The sequence below is a fragment of the Cupressus sempervirens genome, chromosome 5, assembly GCF_028749045.1.
Source record: "Cupressus sempervirens isolate cs-2001-9-10 chromosome 5, ASM2874904v1, whole genome shotgun sequence".
NCBI lineage: Eukaryota > Viridiplantae > Streptophyta > Pinopsida > Cupressales > Cupressaceae > Cupressus > Cupressus sempervirens.
This window is the reverse complement of record NC_143122.1, coordinates 523,333,204-523,348,876: the sequence shown is the minus strand read 5'-3', so window position 1 is coordinate 523,348,876 and position 15,673 is coordinate 523,333,204. Positions and strand designations below refer to the sequence as shown.

At 35.9% G+C, this 15,673-nt stretch overlaps 1 protein-coding gene and 1 long non-coding RNA gene across 2 annotated transcripts in view; both read left to right on the top strand.

The window, feature by feature from the left end:
• The first annotated feature begins 1,225 nt into the window (after positions 1-1,225).
• Positions 1,226-15,673, top strand: part of LOC149557004 (ras-related protein Rab11A-like) — a 37,293-nt gene continuing 22,845 nt past the window's right edge. Inside the window, exon 1 of the mRNA XM_089831657.1 lies at positions 1,226-1,553. Within this exon, the coding sequence (XP_089687783.1) occupies positions 1,321-1,553 (233 nt within the window). The 5' untranslated portion in view covers positions 1,226-1,320. The remainder of the gene's footprint in view (positions 1,554-15,673) is intronic.
• On the top strand, positions 2,491-4,989 carry LOC149557005 (uncharacterized). Its single transcript, XR_016364827.1, has 2 exons — positions 2,491-4,512; positions 4,764-4,989. It is a non-coding gene; the product is annotated as an uncharacterized LOC149557005 (long non-coding RNA).

Sequence of the window (15,673 nt, the reverse complement as noted above, 5' to 3'; positions counted from 1 at the left end):
TTTCATATGATATTATGTTAAGTGAAGTTGGGGCTACACTTATTAAGGCAATTGCTATGGTTCGCCTCATTAGTTATCTAAATAGAATTGAAAAAATGTGCGTAGGTAGATGGCCTAAAGTGGTCTTTCATGATAGTTTTTGCAAACGTAAAAAGACATGAATGTAGCAAAACATCAAGTGGATGAGCAAATGGAATATTCATTTGTGTCCCCCAAATAATAAAGAAATACAAATATTTTTTATAGAGAAATTCTATTAGAGAAATTGGAGAAACGTGCTTGGGAGGACAAAACCTATTATATCAACGAGTTCAACCCCACATGTGATCAACTCCAAAAGACTTACATTGGGGCCAACATTTCTTGGAGAGCTAAAAGTCTTATTGTACAACTAAAAATCAATTCTCATCAACTGCGATGTGAAATAGGGCAATGGAAGAGGCCAAAAGTGTCTTGGGAAGAAAGAGTTTGGAAGCTTTGCAAATCTGGAAAGGTGGAAACCGAGCAACACTTTGTGTTAGAGTGTGATGCATATAAGCATAGATAGATAGATAGATAAAATTTTAACGTCCACGAGGCTAAAAATAGCCTATGGGACAGCAAGACAACTCAAGTAGATTTAAGTAGCGCTGTTCGCCTCTTGTGTAGACTAATGATGAGCCCCCCCAATTGCTCAATGTACTCTTCGTTGAACAGGTTATGCCAAGAACTGTCACATATAGTATCCGCAAACTTATCCCTGCTATCCTTGTAGGCCTCACATTCTAGAATAAAGTGCTGTTCAGTTTCCACTTTCCCAGAATTGCAAAATCTACAAATTCTCTCTTCCCAAGCCTCCTTTGGCCTCTTCCAACGCCCGGTCTCACAACGAAGTTGGTGAGAGTTGGTTCTCAGCTGAGCAATAAGAATTTTAGCTCTCCAAAAAATGTTGGCTCCTATGTACACTTTTTCGAGTTGATCACAAGTGGGGTTGAACTCATTTATTAGATTCAAATTTGCTGATTATATCTGACAACTCTTGGCACAACTTATTCAGCAAGGAGAACATTTAGAACTTAGGTGGGCTCATCATTAGCTTGCGAAAAAAATAAAATAGTTGGTTTAGTTGGAAGGCTGTCCCATAAGTTCTGTTTTACCTAATAGACATCAAAAATCATCCATCTATCTATCTAATAAAATAAAATAATATGTTAAACTATAAAAGCGGCACAAACAAAGGGCACGTGAGCAGTTTTCCGCATTCGGAATGGAAAGCAATTAAATCGACTGGAGCTCTCTTCCTCTAGCAGAGGCGGGCATTGAGCGAGAAATCTGGGTGAGATGGCGAGTGGGAGCGGGTATGGTGGTCCGAATCAGAAAATTGACTATGTATTCAAGGTGGTGCTCATTGGAGACTCCGCAGTAGGAAAGTCACAGATCCTTTCCCGGTTTGCCAGGAACGAGTTCAGCTTAGATTCAAAAGCCACCATTGGAGTAGAGTTTCAAACCAGGACTCTTGTCATTGACCACAAGTCTGTGAAAGCGCAGATATGGGACACTGCTGGCCAAGAAAGGTACAACGACATTTTATTCTGTCAATGCTTTTATCCATTTAACTCTAGAGATGACTATAATATGCTACTCACGTAAGAAAGCTGCCCCTCTCCTTCAAAATGCTTATCCAGACTGTGGATCAGGACCAAGTCCTAATCTATGGATCCTGTCACAATACCCTGCTGCTCATGAACGGGATGCTGTATTATATCTATTTTAAGCATCATTCAGTCATTATCGTGGACCGTGGAAACTCCAATTTTGTAGTTATATAACGTTTCCTTTGACTTGAGGTTATCATTTTTAACTTTCTGTCCTCTTAATGTAAATTTATTCTTGAAGCCCAGAAAATAAGTGGATTATAACTTGCACAGGCTAGTGTATCTTTTGACGGTAATTTTTGTTGAAACTTGACTATCAGCTAACATCGAATTTGCAAAATACCTTTACCATTTGGCCAGCTGTGGAAAATACTTGATTAATGAAGGTTAAGAGTGATTTGGATTAAGGCATAGAGTGGTCAAGTCGTCATTTATTTATATTTAGAAGCAACTTGAAAATTGGGATTGCCTAATACGAGAATTTGTGTTTATCATTTAGATCCACTAAGGTTTGCCAACAATAGTAGTTCAGGACCAGAATAATAATAGCCAAATTGCGCAGATATGGCTCTATAATTAAATTCATCCTAAACCAACTAGGCTGCCATGTCCAACAAGCTGCATTAACTCAAAGGCCTCTTGACGTGAGGGCACACTTGCTAGGTTATTGCAGTAAGTGCTTTATCATTTTGCTCACTGCAAGAGCACACCACAAAAGACAATCAGTTGAGGAATTTAAGTTTAATATTAGATACCAGCTGATATATTAAAATATCTCTAAGGATTCTGAAAAGAAATAAATTTTGTTAATGCCCTTGACTGATTAGTGTAAGTAAATCCTATTTAAGCTGCATTTCCAGAATCTCTGACTGTTTAAGATTTTCCCAGTCAATGAAACTTTTTATGGACTATCCTGATCTCTCCAGCTTTTTTGGTAAGATTTTTTTATTTTGTTTAATATTTGTATTTTATTCGAGCAGTTTTCCACTTGTCTCCCAATTTTTTGTGATCATTAACATTTAATTTCACTTCATGATTTCAGTAATGTATTGTTGAAAAGTCCTATCAACAACTTTGCACTGAGCGACAAAGATTTTTTTTTGTCTACTTATCTTGGTTCATATGGCTTAAGGTATTATGCTAAGCCACTCTAATTGAGATGTTTGGTCGTAAAGCTCAGCCGTGGAGACTATGTATAAGGAGCACACACTGGTCACTAGGACTCAAACAATTCCTGCTGACTTAAACGGGGCCTACACTTACAGAGGTTTTGTATTGTAAACCCGAAGACGAAGTAGTTGTAGGTTGCTGAAAGGGAGATTTCTATCTTTAGCATTTCACAATTGATTAATGGTACTATGATATTTTCTTGATAGAAATCTATAGCAAGCACTTAACCAAGACCTCCTGGGTTAAGAGAAAAGAAAAATCAGAAGAGAAAATGATATCCCAGGAGTTCACAGGGTTATGATATTGAAAATAATGACAATATCCAGAGTTTAACAGGGTTCACAAGGATTTATTGACCTATTAGGACTTAAATAATTTCAAGATCTTGTAGGACAGGGTTCTATGTATCATTGTCTTCTTTGGTTAGGTTGTTTCATGACTTTCACCCTTCAAATATGTTGTAAACATGATTATGGGAGCTATAGTAAGTTCCAGGACTATCTTACATCCTCCCCAAGTACATAATAACAAGAATTTTTGCTAATGAGTAGTTGAGGAAACTGAACTTGGCCAATCAGGCATATGAAATGGAAAGAAATAAGAAGGCATTATATGATATACCTTATCCTTCTGATCTCATATATTTGAATAGTAATGAGAAAAGTTATTGGAATAAATGCTTCAACACTTCAAAACAAATCATAGCAAGAGCAACTGACCAAAAGACCTCGAAAGGACTTTGAACAAAACATATCTCCATCAGGTTCCATAGGAATTCTTTTGAGATGTTAATTCGTCAACTGGAAAAGTATCTTGTAGGCTTTCCATATTCAATGAGTGTTGGGCAGGAAGTCATTATTGCTGTGGGTAAACAACTAAAGCCCAATAATTCTTGGGAAGTTTTCCGCACACGAAATATGATTTTCAAAATGTAGGCTAGTCACAAGCCCAAATCAGACTAAAAGACAAACTCTACAAGCAAAAATGGTTTGAAGAAACAGTTGAAGCTTGGTGGGAATATAGAGTTAAGCTGGGTGGCCTATGATTACAACCATTCAATTGTGAGCAATTGATTTGACTCCCTCTTGATAAAGAACACAACCAAGAAGGCACCTTTGGCTCTTTTGTGTTGGATTTCACTTCTAATGCGCTGGCACTGAAAGTAATCCTGAAGGTGGTGCAGAAACAAGGGGCATATGGTTTTGGGGCAGCTGAAAAAATATGTTGTCGAGGAGAAATCAGACATAAAGGGCAAGACATATGAATGCCATTATTGTTATTGGACCAAAGGGAGCAACAGATTAAACCAAAATAGGAGCGATTAAAGTTGCAATGTGATGTCCCTTGTCGGAATTGCAAAAATTTAGTTCTCTTGGCACTCACTTCCATCATAAAATAATATGATTAACAGCCATGTTCGGTAATGTATCTTTCTCTAGTTTCATGCTTGGTACATATTAACACTCTTATGAGTAGATATGTAATACTTTGTTCGGAATATATCTCTGCCCAAGCCATGATGTAATATTTCATTTTGATTTATATCTGATCTGTTATCCCCTGGTTATATGTGTTCCACTCGCTGCCTTACTAATACCTCTGTTTATTATCTGCATCAAGCAATTGATGATTCTCAAGCTGCTACGTCAGTCTACAAGCCTCTTATTGATGTTTGAATTACTGAGTGGATCCCCACATCCCACTGACGGTAATATGTTTGAAATGTCTCTGACTTTGTAATTATATTTATTGAATTTCTCTTTCTAGATAGAAACGCTGCCTTTGGACTTTATCACAAGAATAATATGTAAAGATAGTGCTATTGACCAGTTATTGCTTTATGTTGGGGACTTGGATATTATCACTAATAATACTAATCAAAACTTTTCTTTGCATTATAAATATTCCCATTGATTCCAGTTTCAATTGGAGTATTGATTTCTATCATTGATCTGACAGATTATCTCCCTGAAGCATTTTCAGAAATGTTGATTTCCTATATCCATTCGATGGACCTGCGCCGATATTCTTATAGGGATATTATTTTTCAATGTGCGTTCAGACCTATACATAATTATTTCTGTATTTGCAGTGTGGTGATGTGTGCATCTTTAAATTAGCCTTTGTGATTTCTTCATTGTCAGCTTGTAATAATTATCAATGACAATTACTTTCTGTTCCAGTGTGATCTTTCGTTGGTCAAGTATTAGTATGGTTGACTATTTTAAATGCTAACTATATATTCCTTAATCCCATTGGCGTTCATCATTAGCTGTAAATTCTTCCATCTGATTCCTCTTCTATTTTATATATTGTCTGTATCTCTGTGTTCCTTTCTATCACTTGTATTATGTTCTATGTGATCTTATGTTGGTTCTATCTTTCTCCGCATAGCTGCTATGCTAATAGTTATGAGGAGTGAAGGGTGTTATGGAAGTGGAATATCCCATACTAAAAAGCTTACAAAATAACCCCCTCCCCACAACAAGACAAACTAACTCCTATGTAATTGTATAAGGCGAGAAATCACAAAATTAAGAAATAAACGAATCTGAGACCACCTAATGCAAAATCTGAAAAAATGGATGGCTAATCTAGATAGAGTGTAGAACCAATTTTTTTTACAATAGTTGGTTTTAAAAAAACTGAGTTTGTATGAGCAAGTCAGGGGTCCAAAGGTGCAAAATGGAATATTTGACTTCATAGACTTGGTATAGAAAATATGTGAAGAACTTGGCAAAATAATCACCTGTTACAAGCTACGGCTGTTGTTGCATCAAAGGTTGGCTTGTCAATGCCCGATACAACCACTAGACTTATAGAACGCAGAGGCAATTTAGCCATATCACAAACCCCGATGGGCAATGTTGGCGATTAGTCTAGCAATCCCCCCCTTAGTGTCACCCGAGGAAATTCAAACTTGTGACTAAGCTCTGATACCACTTGTTACAAGCTATGGTTGTTGTTGCACCAAAAGATCGACCTGCAAATGCCTGATACAATCACTAGGCTTATAGAACATAGGAAGCAGTTAAGCCATGTCACATATCTTGAAGGGGAACACTGGCAATTAGTCCAACATCACCACCAATGGATTGACATTGAAACTAGCTTTTTGACGATATCTTGTATGTACAATTTTGAGTTTGTATGCTTAAATTATGGCAAAAAACTATAAGTTTTTCAAAATGTAAACAAGAGACTTGAGAGGGCTTGATGAAGTGGCATTCGTACGATGATGTTAGCATGACATCAACAAATGTGTTCAAAATAATCTGCTTGCAAAAAAAGTTGCAAATTATTAGAATATTCTAGACAATATTCTCTTGGAAACTTGGTAGGAGCAATTACAATATTCCTTAGAGAATATTCCCTAAGGGTTGGTGCCAATGTCACATTGATAGGCTTGCACATGCAAGACTTCCATATTTTTTACAAACAATGTTGTTGATGCAAATGCAAGTTGTGTATGATTCTTTCATACTATATGAAATGTGTGTAGAGAGATGCGTGCCCACCAATTTTCTTCCTTCAAAATTCAATTTTCTTCCTTCAAAATTCATGCCACTTGATTTGATGATTTGACAAGCATTTTTAGGGTTTTTGGGCATTTTGAGCATGGCGGTGATGTTTGTTCAGCTCTATGGTGTGCATATTTTTTGCCTTCCCCTAAATTTTGCCTCAATTTGTGTGTCCTCTTTAATGTCCCACCAGGGAACGTTCAAGAAGATGAGCAAAACATACATAAGGTTACATGCAACAGTTTTTTATGAAAAAATTCATCACTCAATCTACAAGAAACTCTTTCGGTTTTCCCTAGTGGATTGCATTAGTATCAGGTTAGATTGAATGTGAACCCTTAATATTAAACACGGGGAACATACAAAGATATTGAGCTCAAATCTCAAGATTAGGTTAGAAAATCGTTACACAACTTTGGACTAGCGTAAGTCTAAAGACCACAAATTCAAACAAGCAAAGGGAAAGATCCACCAACACGTTAGGCATGGTACATGGGGTCCTTAGACCCATCCAAGACCCTCCCTAAAGTTTGGAACATAACGTGTAAAATTTGGACCTTTTCTTAGGCCCCAAGTGTCATAGATGAGCTTTTTAAGAACTAAATTGTAATCTAACACCCCATACAACATCTAAACTAGCTCTAAACCTTCCTAAACCTCCTATTAGAGTTTTGTGACTTTCTTAGCTTTGCCAAAGTCAAATAGACACTTTGAGCTCCCTAAAAAGCTTGTCGGAGTGCATTGTTGGACATGGGTGCCAATAGAGGTTTATGGCACCAAGAAAGGGCTAAGGCATGTTTTTGGGACACTAGTTTAGATGCACTGTAGTTTCATTTCCACACAAATCTCCTATTTTCATGCTAGTGTTCTATTTTTGCGTTGATATCCTTTGGGTTGATAGGCTCACATTGTTGTCCTTGAGATGTGCATTTGTCTGTTGGCTTCATGGCTTCACTCTAGAACCTCTTGAAAACCCTAAACACATTGAAGACACAAGATGAATTCGACACTTGAAATTAGGTTGTCCCAAATGTGCTTAGATTGGCATCGATTAGCTCAAGTATTCACCAAACCAGTCAATAATGCATGACCAAACAAGGAGATGACTAAATCAACCTCTAACACAATACGAAGCTCTTCTAAATTCATTTGAAAGCTTAGTTACTAGATGAATACCTCGAGCTTGTGTGCTGGGGTTTAGATGCTTACCGGATTGAATATGTAGTCCAATTGCACTCGGGATGTGTCTAAGATGCACATCCTAGACTGTGGATTTGTCTAGATGTGTATACGTTATGCACCCACAATCCAAGATGCACATCCTGGATGCATTTGGAGCGCATTGGGACATGCTTAGGCACATCCATGGGACAAAAAACTTTTTTAATGAAAAACATAAAAGATTGTATTTTTAATATTTTTTTTGCTGGAAACCCTTAAAAAAATGTTTGTGAGGCTATTCAACTTGAAAACATATCATTTTGGTTGCTCTTTTTGTTCAAATGACCATGAACTTGTAACAGCTAAAGATCCAATATTTGATTTTTTTTTGATAATTCTTTTGATGATTGTTGAACTACATTGGACAATGATGATAGAAGACAAATACCATTTCTTATTGTCAATTTTGTAATTGTAATGATTTTCACTATTTGAATTGTGAACCTAGACATATATGATATGGCTATTTAAATATTTTCGAACTACAAATGTCATTTAGTATTTATCTTTGGCATTTTGCATTGATCAATGATGGAGTATCATACTATCAAATGATTTAGTTTTACAAATTTGTATGTTTCCTTAACTTTTTGTATATAACACACACACACACACTCTTACCCGAACCCCCAAAAACATTTTTTATGTACCCACACAATGGATTCTTGTACCCTTGCTTGTACCCAAATCGGTAACTAAGTTGTAAATCACCAATGGAAATCTTCTTACGGTAACACCATGGTACATCATTAATCAAGAAGCATAAGAATGCATATCTCGTGCTCAATCCCAACACTAGGTCATGCAAAACTATTATTGACAAATTTGTTAGATTACGTGGTTTACATCATCCTCCACTTGGAGTGTTCAATATACATATCATCAATGCTTTCAATGCTTATTTAGTAATACATTTGGGTTACAACTTGTAAGAATGAATAGATGAAAGAGAAAATGTGTAGAGGAAGGGAAAAAGGTGTTCGAGGTCAATCTCAATCCATGTCCAGTAGTCCCCAATAGTAGTTTGCAATGCCAACCCACCATGTGGAACTTGTTGGTCCATCCCACCGTGTTCATGGAGTGAGTCGCATAACTCATACAATCACACAAAATACACGAGGGCGGAATGAATGGCTCACACTCACAAGAAATGAAGTACGCACATCAAACATGATCAACATCACTAACAAGAGAAGCCAATGGATTAACATCTCATGATGGGTCACTACTCAAGCCTATATAAGGCATTAGATTCTAGAATGTAGAGAGGGACTTAATTGTGTGTCCAAAAAAAAATGCACTATACAAAACCAAGCATTCTCACATATGACTGAGAATGATGATTGCACAAGAATTGATGCCACACAAGCAAGCACGACTCTTCAGACATGTCTCATCACTCCATGTGCTAGCATCCCTTCCCAAGTCACCCATAGCCTCGTGATAGTGCTCATGTTTTTTTTGAGGGATCTCATTATCTTATTAGCGTATATGCCAAGTTTATTAATAAGTTATCACTTAATTAAGACTGCCCAACATGATTGCCTACGAGACATTGATGGGTTGGGAATGCATTTGAAGCTCTCTAGACTCACTCTAGGACCTAACCCTTGGCTTATGCCAAAATCAAATGCAAAACATCTCAATGTCATTAATTATCTCATTTGCATAATGCCATTTCCAATCATATAAAAGGCATACTCAATTGATCATAATACTAAGAGAGCAAATTCAAAATGATCCCACAATGACCTTTCCATACATATTGCCAATATTCCACAATATAATATCATGTTAAAATCATTAAAATCTACTCTAAAATGCCAAGTTGGACTGAAACTGGTCATGGAGGCCATCCACCATTTGATGAACCTCCAAAATGCCTAAACATTCAAACAATAAATGAAAAATGAGGAAAACCCATTGGTCTTCTCTGCTTAACATTATAAATATACGTTCAAATCGATATTTCACCAATCTGTGAAAACTTGGGCAGCATATCCGCATATACACACTAATTTTTATTTTTCCAACTTAGAAAACAAATTTTGCATCAAATGCCATTCTATAAATTAAAAAAAAAAACGCTTTACATCACACTACATTTCATTTTCAATTTACATATACTAAATCAAATGAGAAACACAAGAGAAATCATGGTTCTTGCCTCAAAACGTGATGAAATATTCAAACTTTTTGAAAAATCCACACACAACAAGGGGAAGCAAAATCCGAACAGCTCCAAAAACTCACCCAATCAAATCCTTTAAGGGAATACCCATAAAAGTCTTTCCAAAATCGCTCCCTCTCAACAATTCAAATTCCATCATGTAGGTTTTTTGAGAGCCAAACATAGACAAAGATGACTAAGTGTTCAAAGAACAAATTGTATTGCTGAAGCCTGAAATGCTTTTGGAAATGATTGTATGCCTATTTTTTACATCAACACTTCAGATCATACTCCATGACCCATCATCAAGATGAGAGAGTTCAAGGATGCAAAAAAATAGCACACAACCATTTCAAGAAGCATATCAACATTGTCGTGGATTCTTTTGGATCATACTCCATGATCCATAATCCGGATGAGAGAATTGAAGAATGTAAAAAATTGGCATACAGTCATTTCCAAAAGCATATCAGCATTGTCATGGACTGTGGAAATATGCTATCTCTAATGAACCAAATTTTCAAATTATCAAATTTTCAATTTACATATACTAAATCAAATGAGAAACACGAGAGAAATCATGGTTCTTGCCTCAAAACGTGATGAAATCTTCAAACTTTTTGAAAAATCCACACACAACAAGGGGAAGCAAAATCCAAACAGCTCCAAAAATTCACCCAATCAAATCCTTTAAGCGAATACACACAAAAGTCTTTCCAAAATTGCTCCCTCTCAACAATTCAAATTCCATCATGTAGGTTTTTTGAGAGCCAAACATAGACAAAAATGACTAAGTGTTCAAAGAACAAATTGTATTGCTGAAGCCTGAAATGCTTTTGGAAATGATCGTGTGCCTATTTTTTACACCAACATTTGAGATCATACTCCATGACCCATCATCAAGATGAGAGAGTTCAAGGATGCAAAAAAATAGCACACGACCATTTCAAGATGCATATCAACATTGTTATGGATTCTTTTGGATCATACTCCATGATCCATAATCTGGATGAGAGAATTGAAGAATGTAAAAAATTGGCATACAGTCATTTCCAAAAGCATATTAGCATTGTCATGGACTGCGGAAATATGCTATCTCTAATGAACTATATTTTCAAGTTATAACTCACTCTTTGAGAGACAAATAATAATAAAACCAACTTAAAGCCCCAAATACAAATGAACTTCAGAAGACCCCGAAGTTTAAATCTTTCATTTTTCATAAAATTGAACATACTTAAGGCATATTTGACAATTGAATATTATATTGCCCTTGTAGTATATAAATATCATTAATATAAGTAACATAATAGCAAAAATTCATAAACGATTGACTATGGGCACACTTGTTATTGGTATTCGAGAATCATGCATGACGGTAACTGAATGTTACCTAAATGGTAACCAGGGGTATAAACATCTGCAGTTTAGGAATATCATCCAAGTTAGGAACAGCGGCTAGGTTGGATAGTATGAATGGCCAATGTGCTATCTCTTATAACCATTGTCGATGATAAGGGCACATTTAGTCTTGTGGAGCCAAGTGGAGTTGATTCCAATACCTTCATCACTCACCAAACATTGTCGATACCTATACATGTATGAAATAGCTAAAGCATATACATATCAACATTCCTCAATTTGGGTCACATGATAACATGGTTAGTGACATAACATCCCAACAGTCCAATATAACATCATAAATAAACCACAAAAAACTTAGTATAATCGAAATATCTTCATAATATAATCCAGATATCATCACACAACATCATGTCACATCATCATAGTCATCATCCATATATAATCATCACTAAAACTGCAATTATAACCTATGGTCCACATCAATAGTGAACATGATCGAAATAATATAATTGTAATAAAATGCACCACATGGATGCCAATACAAAAGAATAACATACACTTGGTTGCACAATATAGCATATACAAGTCAATATTGGATCAAAATAAAGCAATGATAGAATGCAAACATGGGAGGCACTACACCCTCAACCAAATCGACTTAAAACTTCAACTACTCGGATTTTGACAAAATGACAATGGATCTGTAGATTTTGGGATGCTGCGAATGCAATGGCAACCTATGCTTGAGCCTAATGTGCATGGGAAAATTGCCCAAGGTCGATCTCTCAAGAATGTGGACAGAAACTAAGCAGATCATGTTCCAATACCATGTCGGAACAAAGATTGAGCTTTGATACCATGTTGCAATTGATGATTTCAACCCACAAGTTAAGAATCTTCTGCAAGCACACCACCCGTCACAAAGAGAAGAGCAAGCAAGATAATTTGCACAACCTAAGAAGTCTACATTGATTGCGAAAATGAAATTTGGATACAAATGGGATTAAATTACAATGAATACAATTAAAAAAAAAAAAATTAAGCATGCCTCTAAAAATAGAGAAAAAAAGCTAGGATATGCAAACTAAAGGTGCATGATATATGCACGATATGCAAACTGGAACCCAACTAGAATAAGCTAAACTAAATTAGGCTCAACTGAGTGAACTTAAGTTAGACATTCATGTGCCAACACATGGGCATGAGGATATTCTTCGAACATGTGGGCAATTAATCATGCACCAATACCAAATGTACTTAAAGTAAACATATATGTGCACACTCTAACATTTTCCTTTATAGCTGCTTTAAGTGTATCACGTACAACAATGCAGAAACCAATTTACTTATTGTTGTACATTGGCCAATGATGACAATATCATCATGTAGATGGCATTCAAGTGTCATGAAAGATTTTTTTGTATTAGGATTTGAATAGATATGAGCAATACACAATGTTAAAATAATGCATAAATAAGAGAGGACAAAAAATACAATAACACAGAATTTAACATTCACTTATTTTATTACCCAACAAAGAGCAAATTAGAATCTGATAATTTTTCACATTGTAACCACTTATTTATCAAGACGTTTTTTGAGGCAGTTTACAAAGTCAGTCAGCAAAATAAAGCCTAACCCTAATTTATCCCTTGGGGGTTGCACCTCAAACTACTGCTTTTGAGGGTGACACTTAGAGCTTGGCCTAGCCCCGAACATTGGCAAGTATATATGGTGAGTGTATGGTACTTACTTGATTAGTCACCACAAGCCAACAATCTTCCACTTGGAAACTGACTAGGCTTCACACTAAACAATCTCCCACTTGGAGACTGATCTTGTAGCAACATTGCTACCCATGAAGCTCCTAGTGGTTTGAAGCTCACAAACTTGTCTGTTTCTTACTTATGCTACAATCAAGCTTGAAGACCAATAAAAACTAAGTAGGAAGTTAGTTTCTCTCGAGTCACTACCTTGGTCAACATATCTGCAGGATTCTTGCTATTATGTATCTTCTTCAGCTTCAACTTGCCTTCCTCTAAAGCTGAGCTTATAAAATGACACCCGTTGGATTTGTTTGGCCTCTAAGTGAAGGGCTGAGTTCTTTGCAAAATGAATCACATTCTCACTGTCACTGTACAACCTGCTATTCTCTTGTGTCTTGCACAATTCCACCTACAGTAAAAACATGACTTGTAGTGCTCCTGCTATTAATATTTTGCGCTAAATCTAAATCAACATAGCCTTGTAAAGTGAAATGGGAGCGTCCAAAACATAGAGACTGAGTTGTTGTACCTCTCAAATACCTTAGAATCCACTTTACTGCATTCTAATGCTCTTTTTTAGGATTGTTCATATATACCTGCTCACAATTCCTAGTGCATGTGCAATATTTGGCCTTGTACACACTATAACGTACATCAAGCTGCCAAATTTTGAAGAGTATGGAACCTTAGACATATACTCCATCTCCTCTTGTGTGTTAGGGCTCATCTCCTTAGATAATTTAAAATGACTGGGCAAAGTTGTAACAATTGGTTTTGCATCTTGCATCTGAAATCTTTTGAATGCCTTTTCTATGTAAGTACTCTTAGACAATGTCAATGCATGATTTTTCTTATCCCAAATTATTCTCATACCAAGGATTTTTTTTGCTACACCTAAATCCTTCATAGCAAATGACTATGCTAATTTCTGTTTAAGGTCATTTATATGCTGTATATGAGATCTAGCAACAAGCTTTATCAATATATAATAACAAGATTATATAGCTACCATTATCCAATCTCTTGAAATAAATACAATGATCAAAATGACATCTATTGTAACCTTATTCATCCATAAAGTGATCAAATTTCAAATGTCATTGTTAGGGTGCTTATTTCAGCTCAACAAGCTCTTCTTCAACTTGCACAATTTTTTTAATCTTACCTTTGATCTCATATCCTTGTGGTTGTTGCATACAGATCTCTTCAATTCTCCATGGAGCAAAGTTGTCTTGACATTTAATTGTTCTAGATGCAAATCTTATGTAGCCCTAGGACTTAGAATAGTTTGAATTGAAGTCATTTTAACAACAAAAGATAACATTTCATCAAAATCAAAACCATTTGTATGTGCAAAACCTCCTCTTATCACAAGTCTAGCCTTGCATCTTTTCTTGCCTCCATGTTCTTCCTTTAACTTGTAAACCCATTTGTTAGGCAATGCTCTTTTACCTTCAAGAAATTCAACTGACTCCCCCAGTTTGAGTTTGTATCAAGGAAACCATCTCCTCTTTCATCCCTTACTCCCATTTTTGTCTAGTGACAACCTGTATTGCTTCTGCATGGTTCACTAGAATTAGTCAATAATGCATAATATAATGAATGAGAATATCGTTCAAGCGGTCTACTCGTCATGGAAGATCTTCATATTGGAGTCTGAGGAACTTCTTGTGATTCTAGTTCAATATTTCCTGACATTTTTGGCATTACATTTATTGGGATTTCATCAAGCACCGCACATTCAGTGTGTTCCTCTTCTTGCTTCTTTCCTTGTATCTTATCCTTTTACATGGCTTTTTCATTGAATATTTCATCTCTATTCCTAATGATCTTGTGATTCTCAAATTCCTACGAATGATAACCAAAATCATTAACTCCGTACCTAATAAAAATACATTACTTGGATTTTGCCTCAAGTGTTGATCCATTTTCTATATCAATATGGACAAATGGTTCACAACCAAAAGCTTTCAGAAATGAATAGTTTATCTATTTGCTTGTCCATGCTTCCTTTGGAGTACCTCCATCCAAAGAACTAGAAAGTCCTCTGTTTATCAGGTAAATAGTAGTATCTATAGCATCTGGCCAAAACTATAATGGCAATCCTACATGCTATCTCATACTTCTTGCATGCTCCATGATAGTTATGTTCATTCATTCAAATACCATTTATTTGTGGGGTTCAAGGAATTGTCTTTAGTCTACAAATCCCATTGTGTGAACAATTGTTGTCAAACTCCCACTGCATGACTCACCTTCATTATCTGATCTGAGACACTTCGACTTGTTTCCTATCTCATTCTCAAGCTTTCCATATCTTAAAAACTTTAAATACATCAGATTTCCTGAGAATGAAATAAATCCAGTTTTCCTAGTTCCGTCATCAATAAAAGTAACATAATAATAGAACCTACCAAGAGATGGTACTTGAGCTGGTTCCTATATATCAGAAAACACAAGCTCTAACTTTTCACTTTTCTTTTCCTTCCCAATTCTAAGAAACCCAACTCTTTTGTTTTTCATAAACTCATTTTTCACAAAAATTCAAATCAACTTGTTTCATAACCTGACAATAAATTCTTAGAATGGAGAAGCTTTATCCCCTTCACTTATCTGCCCAAGTTGATTGTGCCATAGAGTTGTATCCATTCTTGTGGAAGCTAGGGAAATAGAATAATTAGTATTACCATTACAAAAATACAATGCACCTACCTTTGCCCCCTTTACTATTATCAATGAGCCTTTAGTAATATTCCATGAATTGTCTGTAAATATGACTGTGCAACCTTCACTTCCCAATCGTCCTCCTGATGTTAAATCTCTTCT